Genomic DNA, 16649 nt, shown 5'->3' on the forward strand with positions numbered 1-16649 from the left:
ATTGCGGTCTAACCATCAGATTAAAAGCTTCATTGACTTACTCCTTTGATAAGAGTGAGTTCATGTAAAACTGTATATTCAAGTGTGTGTACAAAAGACATTCAGGCCCTGGCCGGTTGGCTCAGCGATAGAGCGTCGGCCTGGCGTGCGGGGGACCCGGGTTCGATTCCCGGCCAGGGCACATAGGAAAAGCGCCCATTTGCTTCTCCACCCCGCCCCCCTCCTTCCTCTCTGTCTCTCTCTTCCCCTCCCGCAGCTAAGGCTCCATTGGAGCAAAGATGGCCTGGGCGCTGGGGATGGCTCCTTGGCCTCTACCCCAGGCGCTAGAGTGGCTCTGGTCGCGGCAGAGCGACGCCCCGGAGGGGCAGAGCATCGCCCCTGGTGGGCGTGCCGGGTGGATCCTGGTCGGGCGCATGCGGGAGTCTGTCTGACTGTCTCTCCCCGTTTCCAGCTTCAGAAAAATACAAAAAAAAAAAAGACATTCATATATACCTGACCTGTGGTGACGCAGTGGGTAAATCATTGACCTAGAACACTGAGGTTGCTGGTTTAAAACTCTGGGCTTACCTGGTCAAGGCACATGTGGGAGTTGATGCTTCCTGTCCTCCCCCCCTTCTTTCTCTTTCTCTCCCCCTTGCTCTCCTTTCTAAAGTGAATAAATTTTTTTTAAAAAGAGACATGCATGTGCATCACACACACAAGCACATGCACCCACAAAGACACTTCATATCCATGTGGGGTTTTTTTGTTTATTTTTGTTTTTTGACAGATGGAGAGCGGGACAGATAGGGACAGACACAGGAATGGAGAGAGATGAGAATCATCAATTCTTAATTGTACCATCTTAGTTCATTGATTGCTTTCCCATGTGTCCTGACTGGGGGGCTACAGCAGAATAAGTGACCCCTTGCTCAAGCCAGCAACTATGGGGTCATGTCTTTGATCCCATGCTCAAGCCAGCCAGCCACCCAATCAAGCTGGTAAACCCGTGCTTAAGCTGGATGAGCCCACGTTCAAGCCGGTAACTTTGGGCTTTCGAACCTGGGTTCCTCCGCATCTCAGTTTGATGCTCTATCCACTGCACCACCGCATATCCATGTTCTTCAGTCTGCCACTTGCCCATTACATTTGGCAAGTTAATTCTTTGGAGACAAGGTATTTTCTTCAAAGAAGCCCTGGTTGATGACATTGCATGCTGGGAAATATCTAGCTACCGTGAAGGAGGACCCATCACTTGCAGATGCCTTTCCCCCTTCCTTTGTATTCTTCAATACCATGTCTATGAAGTGTCCAGCCAGGCTGCTGGAAGTTGTAGTTCCTTTTTATTCTTCTTTTCCAAGTGAGAAAATGAGAGGGAAGACAGAGAAGACTTTCTCATGCCCCCCAACCAGGATCCACCCTGCAACCCCCATCTGGGGCCAGTGCTCACAACTGAGCTATTTTTAGTGTCTGAGGCAGAGGCTCCACAGAGCCGTCTTCTGCACCCAGGGCCAACGTGCTTGAATCAATCAAGCCATGGCTGCAGGAGGAGGAGAGAGAGAGAGTGAAAAAAGGGTGTGGGATGAAGCAGATGGTCACTTCTCTGTGCCCTGACTAGAGATTGAACCCAGGACATCCACATAGCAGGCCAGTGCTCTACCACTCAGCCAACCGGCCAAGGACTGGAGGTTGTATTTTTTTGGGTTTTTTCTGAAGTGAGAAGCAGGGAGGCAGAGAAACAGACTCCCCACATGCGCCTGACCAGGATCCACCTGGCAAGCCCACTAGGGGGTGATGCTCCATTGCAACCGGAGCCATTCCAGCGCCTGAGGCGGAAGCCATGGAACCATCCTCAGTGCCCAGGCCAACTTTGCTCCAATGGAGCCTTGGATGCAGGAGGGGAAGAGAGAGCTAGAGAGAAAGGAGAAGCAGATGGGTACTTCTTCTGTGTACCCTGGCTGGGAATCGAACCTGGGACTTCCACATGCTAAGCCAATGCTCTACCTCTGAGCCAACCGGCCAGGGCTGGAAGTTGTAGTTCTTAATTTCACTGTACCACCAGCTACCTCCTTTTCTGATTGTAGGATGCTCAGGCATGTTTCTCCACACTACCTGCAGCTGGACTCTGGGCTGTGCTTGGGTGTCCTCATGCTAACCATGGCCTCTAAATACTGCTGAGCCTCCTGGTTGAGCGTGCAGAGCTTCAGTGGCGGGAAGCCATGCTGCTGCTGGTACTCATGGGCCTTCTGGACCTCATCATTAAACTATTTGGAAGCTGACTTGCCCGTGGCCAGCTTAGTATGCCAGGGCTCCTGCTGCCTCGCATTTCCTGGCCAGCTGATCTTTTTTTTTTTTTGAGTGTTAAGTCTACATTCTAAAAAGCAGAACTGCCCCTAGTCAGGTAGCTCAATTGGTAGCATCATCCCAATATGCCAAGGTTGCAGGTTCAGTCCCCAGTCTGGGTACATACAAGAATCAACTAATGTATATATAAATAAGTGAAACAAGTTAATGTTTCTCTCTGTCCTCTGTCTAAAAGCAATAAATTAAAAACATTTTTAAAAATAAAAAGCAGAACTGTGTCAGGCAGAGAGTAGATGGTGGCGCAAAGGAATTCAGCCTGTGAACATACTTTATTTGATTCACATAGTGTTGATTTTTAGGCATTAACTCCAAAATTCACATAAAATTGACAGTTCTCATTTGGGGATTGCCTCTAAGAGCTCCATCCTCCTTAGCCAGAACATGTCCTCTCTAGTTGGCTACAAATCTTACCACTTCGTGTCACCTGCATTCCTTTTATTTTCTAACTTACTTTGTTTGATGCTTGGCCCCTGTCATTTGTATCATGTTCTTCCCCCATTGCCCCCTCATTCCCAGGTGCACGTGTGTGTACTTCACTGGAGTTTATGACTCACTAAGTTATCTTGGTTTTGTATGGTGGAAACTGGTCACCTGGAAAGGTTTTCATTTTTCTTGTTTGGCAAATAAGTTTTTAATAGTATGGGTCACTTGTTCCCTTCTTCCCCCGCCCCCCACCAGGGACTGTGCAGTTTGTTAAATGTGTGAAAGTGACTGAAAGAGCCCGTGTTTATTTATTTATTAGATTTTATTTATTCATTTTTATTAGAGAGAGGGGGGAGAGAGAGGGAGAGATAGAGAGAGAACCAGGAAGCATCAACTCCCATATATGCCTTGACCAGGCAAGCCCAGGGTTTTGAACCGGCGACCTCAGCATTCCAGGTCGACGCTTTATCCACTGCGCCACCACAGGTCAGGCCAAGAGCCCGTGTTTAAAGATAAATGTCTTTCAGCCCTGGCCAAGTAGCTCTTGATTAGAGCATCATCCCATTATGCCAAAGTTGTGGGTTCTATCTCTGGTCAGGGCACATATAAGAAGCAACCAATGAATGCATAAATGAGTGGAACAGATTGATGATTTTCTCTCTCTCCTTCCTTCCTTCCTTCCTTCCTTCCTTCCCTCCCTCTCTGTTTTCCTCTCCTTCTCTCTCTGTCTCCACCTCCCTCTCTCTATCTCCCTCCCCATCCCTCTCTCTCCCTCTCCTCCTCTTTTTCCTTCTTCCCTTCTCCCTCTTCCCCCCCTTTCATTTCTCTAAAATCAATAAAAAATTTAAAAAATTAAAGATAAATGTTTTTCGTTTCAGATAACTAGGACATTGGTCAAAGGTTCTGCTGAGAAGAACAAGATCAGACTACAAAGAGTAAGACATTTTCCTTGAAATAGAAAATTAACCTGCTGCGTATTTTGCGTTAAATATTAGCTAAGTTTCCCCAACACACAGCACCTGGACAGACAGACAGACAGACATACTAAGCTCTCTGTACTTTCCTGAGCCCAGTTTTTACCTCTCCTGGCTTATCCTGATCCTCATTGTGACTCTTGCTTCATTTTGCATAACTTGGCATTGTAGATTGTATCATTTTTAGCTTTGTTGAAGCCTAAGGCTTGGCATGAAGCCTTTTCTAAGCTATTATTATTATTATAATAATTGTGTATCCTCTTATAGCTTAAAATTGTCTTCACAAGAACCCAGTCCCTTTGCTTGCATCCCAGTCTCCTACAAATAGATTTAAGTTCCATTCCTTTCCACATGCAGTAGCATTTAGGAGGCCCCTACACTCTATGGTTGATTATTACTTAGTGGTCCACTGCTAAGTCTTGGATTCTGTTATTTGGGGATCATCACATTTCCACACAGCAGTGCATGGGCCTTCTTATTGCTAGGAAGAACAGGGAATGCCAGTGGGCTCTCTCCCTCCCATGCCAGCTCATGGATTGGGCTCTGGTAACAGTTGTGGGTTTACCAGGTGGTTCCAGTGCTGTTCATCTTATGGCTGTGTTTGATTTTTGTAGGTCTGATTTTGATGGCTTCTTTAGAGTTTATCTCATTTTCTACTGGGATTTCAGAGATGGCCACACATGGGTGGGAATGGAGATGAGACTCAAGTATTACTGAAGAGACCTGATTTATCTGATCAACCTGTGATTCCAGAGCCTTTTGTCTTATTGAGCAGTGGGAGCTGCTAGTCTCATTACTCAGTCCAAACCAGTCCACTTTCTTAATTTTTATTTATTTATTCATTTTAGAGAGGAGAGAGAGAGAGAGAGAGAGAGAGAGAGAGAGAGAGAGAAAGGGGGGAGGAGCAGGAAGCATCAACTCCCATATGTGCCTTGACCAGAGAAGTGCAGGGTTTTGAACCAGCGACCTCAGCATTCCAGGTCAACACTTTATCCACTGCGCCACCACAGGTCAGGCCCAGTCCACTTTCTTAAGTATCTTGTATGTCAGGTGAAGATGCTGAGGATACTTGGCAAGAAGCAAACATTCAAACATCTCTAATGGCCTCCATGGCTTTTATTAAACCAACTAAAGGGTTATCAGGGAAGAAGGTAGAATATTTTCTAGAGACAAAGCATAATTATACACCCAGACAGAAAGTGGAGTTGTCAGGCTCCTCAGCTTGGGAAGACCATCTTTGGTGGTAATGCTATGGTCCTTGAAAGTTATCCTGTGCTGCCTGACCAGGCGGTGGTGGAGTTGATAGAGTGTTGGACTGGAACACGGAGGACCCAGGTTCGAAACTTCGAGGTTGCTGGCTTGAGCACAGGTTTATCTGGTTTGAGCAAGGCTCACCAGCTTGAGCCCAAGGTCACTGGCTTGTGCAAGGGGTCACTTGGTCTGCTGTAGCCCCTGGTCAAGGCACATATGAGAAAGCAATCAATGAACAACTAAGGTGCCTCAATGAAGAATTGATGTTTCTCATCTCCCTCTTCCTGTCTGTCCCGCTCTGTCTCTGTCACACACACACACACGTTACCCTATGCTGTGTTAGAGGCTTACTACCCTTCTGGTCACATGAATTCAAGATTCTATAATAATTCAGTGCTCAATGCCACATGCCAGTTCTTTGGAATGAGCAACTGACGTGCTAAAACAAGACATTACCACTTGAACTAATATCAAAGACTAGCTGTTTGCTTCTTTTTTTTTTTTTGTATTTTTCTGAAGCTGGAAACGGGGAGAGACAGTCAGACAGACTCCCCCATGCGCCCGACCGGGATCCACCCGGCAAGCCCACCAGGGGCGATGCTCTGCCCCTCCGGGGCGTCGCTCTGCCACGACCAGAACCACTCTAGCGCCTGGGGCAGAGGCCAAGGAGCCATCCCCAGCGCCCAGGCCATCTTTGCTCCAATGGAGCCTTGGCTGCGGGAGGGGAAGAGAGAGACAGAGAGAAAGGAGGGGGGCGGGGTGGAGAAGCAAATGGGCGCTTCTCCTATGTGCCCTGGCCGGGAATCGAACCCGGGTCCCCCGCACGCCAGGCCGATGCTCTACCGCTGAGCCAACCGACCAGGGCCGCTGTTTGCTTCTTAGTGTAATACAAGTTACTCTGCATTCTTTCTTCACACCTACCCTCCCTTTCAGATCCTGAGAAATGGTTTTAAAGGGTATAAAAAAAATTTTTTTTGTTTTATTTTTTATGCATTCTCATCTATTCACCCACTGTTTTAAGACTTTACTGATCAGGTTCTCTGTTATCGCCTTATCCAGTCTTCCATTTTAAAAGAAATAAACCCTGTCATCTGGTACAGTTTTGGGGGGATGGGAAGAAAAATGCTTTTGTTTTAAAGGTAAGGAGGCAAAACCTGCAGATGCTCTGTGTCTATTTTACCGCCGATTTCTGATTAAATAAATGCAGCTCAAACGAACAGTGGGCATGCTGCATAGGCAGCACAGGGGTATTTACTTAACCTCTTTTTTTATTTTTTATTTACTTAACCTTTTTTTTTGTTTGTTTTTGTTTTTGTTTTTGTATTTTTCCGAAGCTGGAAACGGGGAGAGACAGTCAGACAGACTCCCGCATGCGCCCGACCGGGATCCACCCGGCACGCCCACCAGGGGGCGATGCTCTGCCCCTCCGGGGCGTCACTCTGTTGCGACCAGAGCCACTCTAGCGCCTGGGGCAGAGGCCAAGGAGCCATCCCCAGCGCCCGGGCCATCTTTGCTCCAATGGAGCCTTGGCTGCGGGAGGGGAAGAGAGAGACAGAGAGGAAGGAGAGGGAGAGGGGTGGAGAAGCAGACGGGCGCTTCTCCTGTGTGCCCTGGCCGGGAATCGAACCTGGGACTCCTGCACACCAGGCCGACGCTCTACCACTGAGCCAACCGGCCAGGGCCTACTTAACCTTTTTTAATTAAGTAAAATGTTAACTCTGCTGCCGGTATAAAGAGGGTATTTTAAGTGAATCTTTATGTGTGTGTGTGACAGAGAGTCAGAAAGAGGGACAGATAGGGGCAAACAGAAAGGAAGGGAGAGAGATGAGAAACATCAATTCTTTGTTGCGGCTCCTTAGTTGTTCATTGATTGCTTTCTCATATGTGCCTTGACCAGGGGGCTACAGCAGAGCGAGTGATCCCTTCCTTGAGCCAGCGACCTTGTGCTCAAGCTGGTGAGCCTTGCTAAGACCAAATGAGCCTGCACTCAAGCTGGCAACCTTAGGGTCTCAAACCTGGGTCCTCCACATCCCAGTCCGACGCTCTATCCACTGCGCCACCGCCTGGTCAGGCTAAGTGAATCTTATTTTGAATGGCCCACAAGTTCCTGTGACAACAGCTAATTCTCACAATAGAAGGAAAAGTGATGGAAAACTTCCATGTAAGGATGCTGACCATCTAGGCTTCCCCTAGAGTGGGTTTCTTCATTCTTTCCCTGTTTGAACTCATCATCCCCACAATGCTGATCTGACCCTTCCTGGGAGGTCTGCAGGGGACACAGCAGTCCAATTGTCTCGGCTGCAGGATAAGGAACGTTTAGGCAAGCAGCTGAAGTTACGCGCTGAAAAAGAGGAAAAGGAAAAACTGAAGGAGGAGGCCAAGCGGGCCAAGGAAGAAGCCAGAAAAAGGAGAGAGGAAGAGAAGGAGCTGAAGGAGAAGGAGAGGCGTGAGAAAAGGGAGAAGGAAGAAAAGGAGAAGGCAGAGAAGCAGCGGCTAAAGGAAGAGCGGCGCAAGGAACGGCAGGAGGCCCTGGAGTGAGTGTCCTCTCAGGTGGGCCGAGGACCCAGGGGCCAGGCCACTGCTCCCTTCCCTCCCTTTCTGTATCTTCCCTGAGAAAGGGATAAAAGACGCCTCTGCCCTGTTGCCCTCTTCCCCTCTCCTGCCTGTGTCTTCCAGGGACCTGTGAACTGACTCACAATGGGTTCTTGTCCAGGAACACAGGCTTTGTATGCATTGGGCTCTAGTTGGCTGAAACCGAATTTCATGTTCCACAGGGCTAAGCTGGAGGAAAAGAGGAAAAAGGAAGAGGAGAAACGGTTGAGAGAGGAGGAAAAGGTAGACATGCTCCTAGAACCTCCATATTTCTGGTCTTTTTGAAAAATGGATTGTGGAATCATCATAAACAGGATTTTTACCTATTGCTACCCTGTGTTTCCCTATCATGGGAAGCCCAGTGGCCCCATAGGGACTGACATGTATGTGTACATATGTTCCTGTAGCTTATCATGCTGGCCTGTCACATGTGATGGTTGGACACCCTGGCCCCTACCCACAGGAGCACTTCTGACACTAAGATTGCTTGGTACCCTGTTGGGGGTTGATGGGTTTTGAGAGATAACATGAAAATAATGCGTTCAACTTAAAGATGATCAGGATTAGGTCTAGAGACCTTTGCATGTTTGAAAACTCATACCATTTCTTTTTTTTATTTCCTCATCTTTTAAATTGCAGCGCATTAAAGCAGAGAAAGCCGAAATTACAAGGTTCTTCCAGAAACCAAAGATTCCACAGGCCCCCAAGGTGAGCAGCAGCTTTCTTTGGCCTTACTTTTCATCTCTGCCATGCTCTTCCTTTGGAAAAATAAAAGGGGATCTGATTGCACAGGAAGATTCTATTTCTGGTAGAACCTGGGGGTTCTTGCTATGTCCTTGAAAAGGCAAAAAGTGGCACATTTGCTAAAACTTCCCTGTTTTTAGAGGTTGCTTTATGGACAGTTTTGTGTGAGGAGCTGTGTGGAAAGGTATAAGAGAAGATCTAGTACTTACCCTAAGCACTTTTGCACAAGATGGGAAGCAAAATTAAGCATAAAACAAGAATACAGAATTCCACTCCTCCAGTTTGATACCTGGTCGCTCTCTGAACTAGCATCTGCTTGTGCAAACCCCAGATCCCCCCTTCTCTTCTCCCTCCATGCTTCAGAGGTAACTCATTTCCAATGTAAGGGTGTCCTTCAAGCTCTTTCTGTATTTAGCTCCCTTTGTGTACTTGTGCATTTGTATACACATAAATCAGGATCACTCTGAATTTATGATGTAACTGCTTTGTTTGCATAACTGTAACTTGGATTCTCGCCAGGTTGGTGCATTTGGGTCTACTTCATTCTTTTTTTGTTGCTAAAAATGTTTCATAACATGGATGGTATCACAGTGCGTAGATCCATTCATCTATTGATCTCTCCATCAGAGGCGCCATGGATGTCACTGACAATGCCTCTCTGCACAGGTGCTGTCCTTTAGGACAGCCACCTAGAGGTGGATGTTGCTTCTAGGTCCAAGGGTATACACTTCAGTGAGACTGTATTAGTTATTGTCCACTGCCCTCCCAATAGGAAATGCTGGTGTACATTCCTCAAAACACATGAAAATACAATCTTCTCTACCTCTCACCAGCATTGGAAGTGATAATTTCTTTTAACTTAGTCACCCTGATGGGTAAAAAGTGATATCTTTGTTTCACTTTACGTTTTTCCATAATGTCTAGTGCAGTTGAGCATCTTTTTAGTTTGCTTACCATTTTATTTCTTTACAGGATTGGTTTTTTGTCTTGATATCTAGAAATTATTTATATAGCCAAGACTTTTATCCTTGGTGATACATACCACAAACACTTTCAGTCTGTTAAATTGCCTTTTAATTTGTATGGTGTCTTCTTTGTGTGTGTGTGTGTGAGAGAGAGACAGAGAGAGGGACAGATAGGGACAGACAGACAGGAAGAAGAGAGATGAGAAGCATCAATTCTTTATTGTGGCACTTTAGCTGTTCACTGATTGCTTTCTCATATGTGCCTTGACCCGGGGCTACAGCAGATCCAGTAACCCCTTGCTCAAGCCAGCGACCTTGGGTTCAAGCCAGGGACCTTGGGCTTCAAGCCAGTTACCTTTGGGCTCAATCCAACGACCCTGCGCTCAAACTGGTAAGCCCATGTTCAAGCCAGTTACCTTGAGGTTTCGAACCAGGGTCCTTTGTATCCCAGTCCAACACTCTATCCACTGCATTACCACCAGGTCAGGCAGTATGGTGTCTTTTATTGTAACTTTTATTTTAATATCAACATTTTTATTTTATGGCAATTGGCTTTTGGTTGGGAAGCCTTAGGTTCCCTATGGTTATAGAAGCATTCTAAGTCTTTTTCAGGTTTTTGGTGTGTTTTGTTTTGTTTTTTAGCTTAGCCTAGCTAGAATTCACTGTGCCTTTGGTTCTCAAATGGATGCCCAGTGTTCCCAGTACATGCTTACTAGTAGAGAACAGTCGGCTGATTCTTGGCCTACGGTGCATATTGGCATCACCAGGGAGCTTTACTTTTTTTTTTTCTTTACAGAGACAGAGAGAGAGTCAGAGGGATAGATAGGGACAGACAGGAATGGAGAGAGATGAGAAGCATCAATTATCAGTTGTGATACCTTAGTTCAGCGGTTCTCAACCTGTGGTTCTCAACACAGGTTGAGAACCGCTGCCTTAGTTGTTCATTGATTGCTTTCTCATATGTGCCTTTGCCATGGGCCTTCAGCAGACCGAGTAACCTCTTGCTCAAGCCAGCGACCTTGGGTCCAAGCTGGTGAGCTTTGGTCAAACCAGATGAGTCCGCACTCAAGCTGGTGACCCCAGAGTCTCGAACCTGGGTCCACTACATCCCAGTCCGATGCTCTATCCACTGCTCCACCACCTGGTCGGGCAGTAGCTTTACTTTTTTTGAGAGAAATAGCAATTTGTTCTTCCATTCATCTAGGCCAGGGGTATAGTCAACCTTTTTTTTTTTTAATTGATTGATTTTAAAGATTTTATTTATTCATTTTAGAGAGGGGAGAGAGGGAGAGAAAGAGAGAGAGAGAGAGAGAGAGAAGGGGAGGAGCAGGAAGCATCATCTCCCATATGTGCCTTGACTAGGTAAGACCAGGGTTTTGAATTGGCAACCTCAGCGTTCCAGGTCGACGCTTCATCCACTGCGCCATCACAGGTCAGGCTTTAATTGATTTTACAGAGAGAGGAGGGGAGAGAACAAGAAGTATCAAGTCATAGTTGCTTCACTTTAGTTGTTCATTGATTGCCTGTTGTATGTGCCTTGGGTTTTGAACCGGCGACCTCAGCATTCCTAGTCAATGCTTTATCCATCACACCACCACAGGTCAGGCGGTAGTCAACCTTTTTATACCTACCATCCACTTTTGTATCTCTGTTAGTAGTAAAATTTTCTAACCACCCACAGGTTCCACAGTAATGGTGATTTATAAAGTAGGGAAGTAACTTGACATTATAAAATTTATAAAGCAGAGTTACAGCATATAATAATAATTACTTACCAAGTACTTTATGTCGGATTTTCGCTAAGTTTGGCAGAATAAATCTTTATAAAACAACTTACTATAGTTAAATCTATCTTTTTATTTATACTTTGGTTGTTCTGCTACTGCCCATCATGAAAGCTGGAGTGCCCACTAGTAGGGACCAGGTTGACTACCACTGATATAGGCATTCATTGGTTGATTCTTTTATGTGCCCTGACCAGGGATCAAACCAGCAACCTTGGCTTATTAGGATGATGCTCTAACCAACTGAACTACCTGGCCAGGATCCAGAGAGCTTTAAAGAATGCTGGCCCTGGCCAGTTGGCTCAGCGGTAGAGTGTCAGCCCAGCATGTGGAAGTCCCAGGTTCAATTCCCAGCCAGGGTACACAGGAGAAGCGCCCATCTGCTCCTCCACCCTTCCCCCTCTCCTTTCTATCTCTCTCTTCCTCTCCCACAGCCAAGACCCCACTGGAGCAAAGTTGGCCTGGGCACTCAGGATGGCTCCTTGGCCTCTGCCTCAGGTGCTAGAATGGCTCTGGTTGCAACAGAGCAACGCCCCAGATGGGCAGAGCATCTCCCCCTGGTGGGCATGCTGGGTGGATCCTGGTTGGGCACATGCAGGAGTCTGTCTTTCTGCCTCCCCCCTTCTCACTTTAGAATAATACACACACAAAAAATGTTGGGGCTGCCCTGGACAGATAGTTTGGTGATTAGAGCATTGTCCTGAAGCACAGAGGTTGCTGGTTTGGTTCCAGTGTGTCTCGCTCTTGCTCTTTCCCTCTCTCTTTCACTAAAATCAGTAAGTAAAAAAAAATTTGAAATAAAAGAATGCTGGGGCCTGGGGCCCATTCCAGAGAATGCCATGGGCCTGGGTTGGGCATCAGGATTTCTGACAGTTCCCAGATGATCCTGTTGTGGGGCATCGATGAGGGCTGCTGGCTTTGGTTGTTCTTGACTTGTAGGTAAAGGTAGAAGGCTGGCTTTTTCTTTCTTTATATTTTCTGTTTTTTCTTTGAGGGTACATTTATTAAAGGTGGGGCAATGAAACAAGGAAGGGTTTAGGATGGAAGAAGCAACATGAGAGCCTAGGTGGGGGGTGCTTTGGCTCCCTGGGAAGTCAGAGAAAAGAGGGCCTTCGAGACAGGTTCAGGGGATTAGCCTTGGAGGAGCTGTTGCTGCCCACTGCTCCTATGGTTACATGTTTTGTGGGGTCCCTTAGGAAATGCATGTCTGTGGGAGAATAAGAGGGGGAAAGGAAAGGCTCGGGTGTGCTCTCAGGAGGTAGAGTGCATGTGTGAAAGGCTGGCTTTCTCACGTCAAACTTTATAGACAGAGACTCTCTTGACTTCCCATGCCTTCATGTACTGCCAGCTTTGGGACTCACTGGCATAGACGTTAAAGATGCTGAAGGAGTAAGGAAATCAAACCTCCCAGAATTTTACAGTGGGTAATTCTTCCAAGATTAGAGCAGATCGAGCGTGTTCAGGGTGATTTGGCTGTAGACTACAATGGGTGGTTCTTAGGACACAGACACCAGTGTTTCAGGTTCATGTCAGCCTTCAGTGTTGAAATCGGCTCTGTATTGAAGATCATCTTGTATCATAATGGTCACTCACCTGGGAATTCAAGTCTTGTCTTTTTAAAAAATTATATTTTTTGAGGTATAATTTACAGTAAAATTCTGTTTCCAGGAATACCAATGTATGAGTTTGACAATGTGTGAGGCCACACAACCACTGCTGTAATTAAGATCTACAGTGTTTCCATCACTCCTGATGACTCCCTCATAGTCAGTCCCATCCTTCCCCCACCAACAGTGAGCCAGTACTGCTCTGTCCCTGTAGTTTTGAAAATTCCAGAAACTCATGTTAATGTCATTACACAGCATCTGTCTTTTGGCTTACTCACCTGGATGAATCTGAAAAGCAATGTGCTGTAGCTCATCCATGCCTCTGCTGAGTGGCATCTATCTCCCAGGTGTGCCATCAAATCTTGTCTTCATTTCAGACCCTGGCTGGCTCCTGTGGGAAGTTTGCTCCTTTTGAAATTAAAGAGAACATGGTCCTTGCCCCTTTTTGTCGGACTGCCTTCGACCAAGACCTCTGTGATCAGTTAGATCAGCTCCTGCAACAACAGAGTGGTGACTTCTCCTTCTTGAAAGAACTAAAAGGACGGCGGCCCCTCAGGTCTGGGCCCACCACAGTTTCTAACCGGAATGTGGACATTTTTAATAGGTTAGTGCCCAAGGAGGCTGTTCTTTGACTGTTGGTAAAGTTAGTGCAGTTAGCAGAGCTCTGGATTCCAGTTCTCTGCTGACCTACTTTGGCCTTGGGACAGTTTCCCTCCCACTTTCAGACCCTAGCTTCTGTGCTTCGTCTGATCTTTCTCCTGGCTTCCTATGAGCCTCCAAAATCTCTGGAGTGTGCTTTTGGAGTGTAGACTGCTTGTCCCAGTGTCCCAGTCTCTCCTGGGAAGGATCCATTTCCATGCTGGCCTGAAGGGGTGCTCCCCTGTTCTTGCTTATTTATTTGCTCTACAGAACCCTGCTGCACCGTGGTGCAGCAACATGGCAACACTCTTGTTTCTCCCTCCTCCTTTATGTCTCTGGAATAAATGTCCCTCACCCTTCTCCAGAAGCAGGTAGTACTATTGCTTAATGGTTACCTGCCTTTGTAGACTGTTGGTGGCCTGCTTCCCTGGGAAGACTGGGTGACTGAGTGCAGTGTCTTACTCCTCAGTGACATGGTGATTGTGGAGAGCAACAAAGTAGACGGTGTTCCTGAAAGGAAGAAGTTTGGCAGGATGAAGCTCCTGCAGTTTTCTGAGAATCACAGACCAGCATATTGGGGGACATGGAATAAGACAACAACAGTCATCCATCCAAGGAACCCCTGGGCCCAAGACAGGGTGAGCATTCAAGCACAAGTGCCTGTGGTCTAGGAAAGCCTGTCTTTCTACATTTTCTTCTCAGTTTACCTTTGTTTACACTGGTCTCTTTCATTTCATAAGTATTTTAGCTGTTCTGCTCTGCCTTTTCCTCCCAACCCCAAAAGATGACAATGATGCACTATGTGTCTGTTTTTTCAGAAGCTCCTGGACTATGAAGTGGACAGTGACGATGAGTGGGAAGAAGAGGAGCCGGGAGAGTCTCTCTCACACAGTGAAGGGGTAAGTGCAGATCTGAAACGGTCATGGCCTCCACCAGAAAACTGCAACAGCCTGGGCTGGATTCATTCACATAGCTTCTGTGTCACCTTCAGAGTTGTCTGAAAATGTCACCCAACGTTTCACATCTGGATTTCTAACTTTCGGAACACCTTATTTGTCAACACTAACCCACATGTCACCCCTTCTAGATGGGACACCCACTCTCTGGTTCCCCAGTTCCCCTCCACTCCCTCTTGCCTAGCTGGGCAACTTGTTTGTGTTCTGCTTGACCCTCACCCCCACTGCAGTATAATGGGATTATTTTATGGGGTCTTGGTTGATCATCCTGCTGTCCATAGGAACAGCAGAGCAGAAGATGTTTGTTTTTTTCTTTCTTTCTTAGCTATACACAGATTTAAGTTTTCAGTGAAGTATATAATCTGTTTCCATGTGTGAACATACCATTTTTTTTTTTTGAGGATGATGATGATGAAGTAGGAGACGATGAAGATGAGGATGATGGTTTTTTCGTGCCCCATGGGTACCTGTCAGAGGATGAGGGAGTAACTGAGGTGAGTGGGTGCACAGGGAGGTGACCAGCTCAGAAAAGAGTAGTCATTCGGGGGCCAGAACTTGGTGGCTGCTGACCTGAGGCCTGTGCCTGTGGGTCCCAGCCTACCCATGGCTCATCCCACATGTATCTCGCTGCTCATAGCTATGAAGGTGATCCCCAGTGTGTGGTCATTTGTGGGAATGCTAGACCATGAGATGTAGTTTGTCTGGGAGAGTGGGAGAACTTGCAAACGTAGGATAAGTTTTCTAATGGTGGGAAGGCATGAGAAGAAACCTAGGTCAGAGACTGACTGATTTGTGCATGAGTCAGCTTGCCAAACTTTTCTTTTTTTAACATTTCTTTAGCTTAAGTGTAATTAACATACAACAAAATATACAAATTTTAATTGTTTACTTTCATTAGTTTTAATAATTGACATTTGAAACCACCATCCAAAATAAAATACAGAACTTTCCATCACTCCAGAACGTTCTCTCATTCTCCTTCCAGTTTACCCCACCAAAACAGCAACTTTCTAAATTTTGCCACATGGCTGTACTTCTTATTTTTTTGTAACAGAGAGAGAGGGACAGACAGACAGGAACGGAGAGAGATGAGAAACATTAATATTTTGTTATGGCACCTTAAGTTGTTCATTGATTGCTTTCTCATATGTGCTTTGACCAGAGGGCTACAGCAGACCGAGTGACCCCTTTCTCAAACCAGCGACTTTGGGCTCAAGCTGGTGAGCTTTGCTCAAACCAGGTGAGCCTGCACTCAAGCTGGTGACCTCGGGGCTTTGAACCTGGGTCCTCCATGTCCCAGTCCGATGCTCTATCAACTGCGCCACCGCCTGGTCAGGCTGGTTGAATTTTTAAAAAATTAATTAATTTTTATTGATTTGACAGAGAGAGAAATATCGATTTTGTTGCTCCACTCATTTATGCATTCATTGGTTGATGTTGTATGTGCCCCGACTAGGGATTGAACCTGTAACCTTGACTTACCAGGATGACACTCTAACCAACTAAGCAACCTGGCCAGGGCACATTGTTGAATGTTTCAGAAGCCATCTTTAGGGCTTTAAAGACTTTGTCAGTTGTGGTGTTTGGATAGTGGGGAAACAATGACAGGTATGATACACTTGGGGAATGATTTTGTCTCTCAGAGTCAGACTGGAAGGGCACGTGTCCTGTATACATTTTTGACCAATGAGACAAGCTAGTGTCTTTTGCACCCATAAGCATACCTGTCTTGTTAGTAGTGTCACCTCACCTGTGGTGGTGCAGTGAATACAATCGACCTGGAATGCTGAGGTCGCCAGTTTGAAACTCCAAGCTTGCTTAGTTAAGGCATATGCAGGGAGCAACTATGAGTTGATGCTTCCCGCTTCTCTGTAACCCCGCACCCCCCCATTCTCTCTCTCTCTCTCTAAAAATAAATAAATGAAAAAATCTTATTTTATATTTTCTTGTTTTCCATGTAAAAGGAGGAGAGACAGAGAGACAGACTCCCACATGTGCCCCTACTGGGATCCACCTGGCAAGTCCACAAATAGGGTTGTGGTCTGTCCATCTTGGGGCGTTGCTTGGCAACTGAGCTATTTTTAGCGCCTGAGACCAGAGGCTTCACTGAGCCATCCTTAGCACCCAGGGCTGATGCGCTCAAATCGGTCTAGCCATGGCTGTCGGGGGTGGTGGAGAGGGAGGGATGAAGAAGCAAATGTTTGCTTTTCCTATGTGCCCTTACTTAGAATTGAACCCAGGATATCCACACAGTGGGCCGACGTTCTACCACTGAGCCAACTGGCCAGGGCCAAAAAAAATTTTTTTAAGTGTAGTGTTGGCCCTGGCCAGTTGGTTCAGTGGTAGAGCGTCGGCCTGGTGTGTGGAAGTC

The 16649-nt window shown here is 46.5% G+C and overlaps 1 protein-coding gene and 1 pseudogene across 4 annotated transcripts in view; one reads left to right on the plus strand and one right to left on the minus strand.

The window, feature by feature from the left end:
- CHAF1A (chromatin assembly factor 1 subunit A) overlaps positions 1-16649 on the plus strand; it is a 47444-nt gene that overhangs the window by 15946 nt on the left and 14849 nt on the right. For 3 of the 4 annotated variants that reach the window (XM_066344314.1, XM_066344324.1, XM_066344304.1), the window contains 8 exons: positions 3645-3701; positions 7296-7525; positions 7766-7826; positions 8223-8291; positions 13061-13287; positions 13792-13960; positions 14141-14221; positions 14680-14772. In XM_066344314.1, coding sequence (XP_066200411.1) covers positions 3645-3701; positions 7296-7525; positions 7766-7826; positions 8223-8291; positions 13061-13287; positions 13792-13960; positions 14141-14221; positions 14680-14772 — 987 coding nt within the window. The remainder of the gene's footprint in view (positions 1-3644; positions 3702-7295; positions 7526-7765; positions 7827-8222; positions 8292-13060; positions 13288-13791; positions 13961-14140; positions 14222-14679; positions 14773-16649) is intronic. The other variant, XM_066344331.1, reaches the window with a different exon arrangement.
- Positions 1137-2842, minus strand: LOC136389756 (Golgi-associated plant pathogenesis-related protein 1 pseudogene; annotated as a pseudogene).

Source organism: Saccopteryx leptura, chromosome 1, assembly GCF_036850995.1.
Source record: "Saccopteryx leptura isolate mSacLep1 chromosome 1, mSacLep1_pri_phased_curated, whole genome shotgun sequence".
Taxonomy (NCBI): Eukaryota; Metazoa; Chordata; class Mammalia; order Chiroptera; family Emballonuridae; genus Saccopteryx; species Saccopteryx leptura.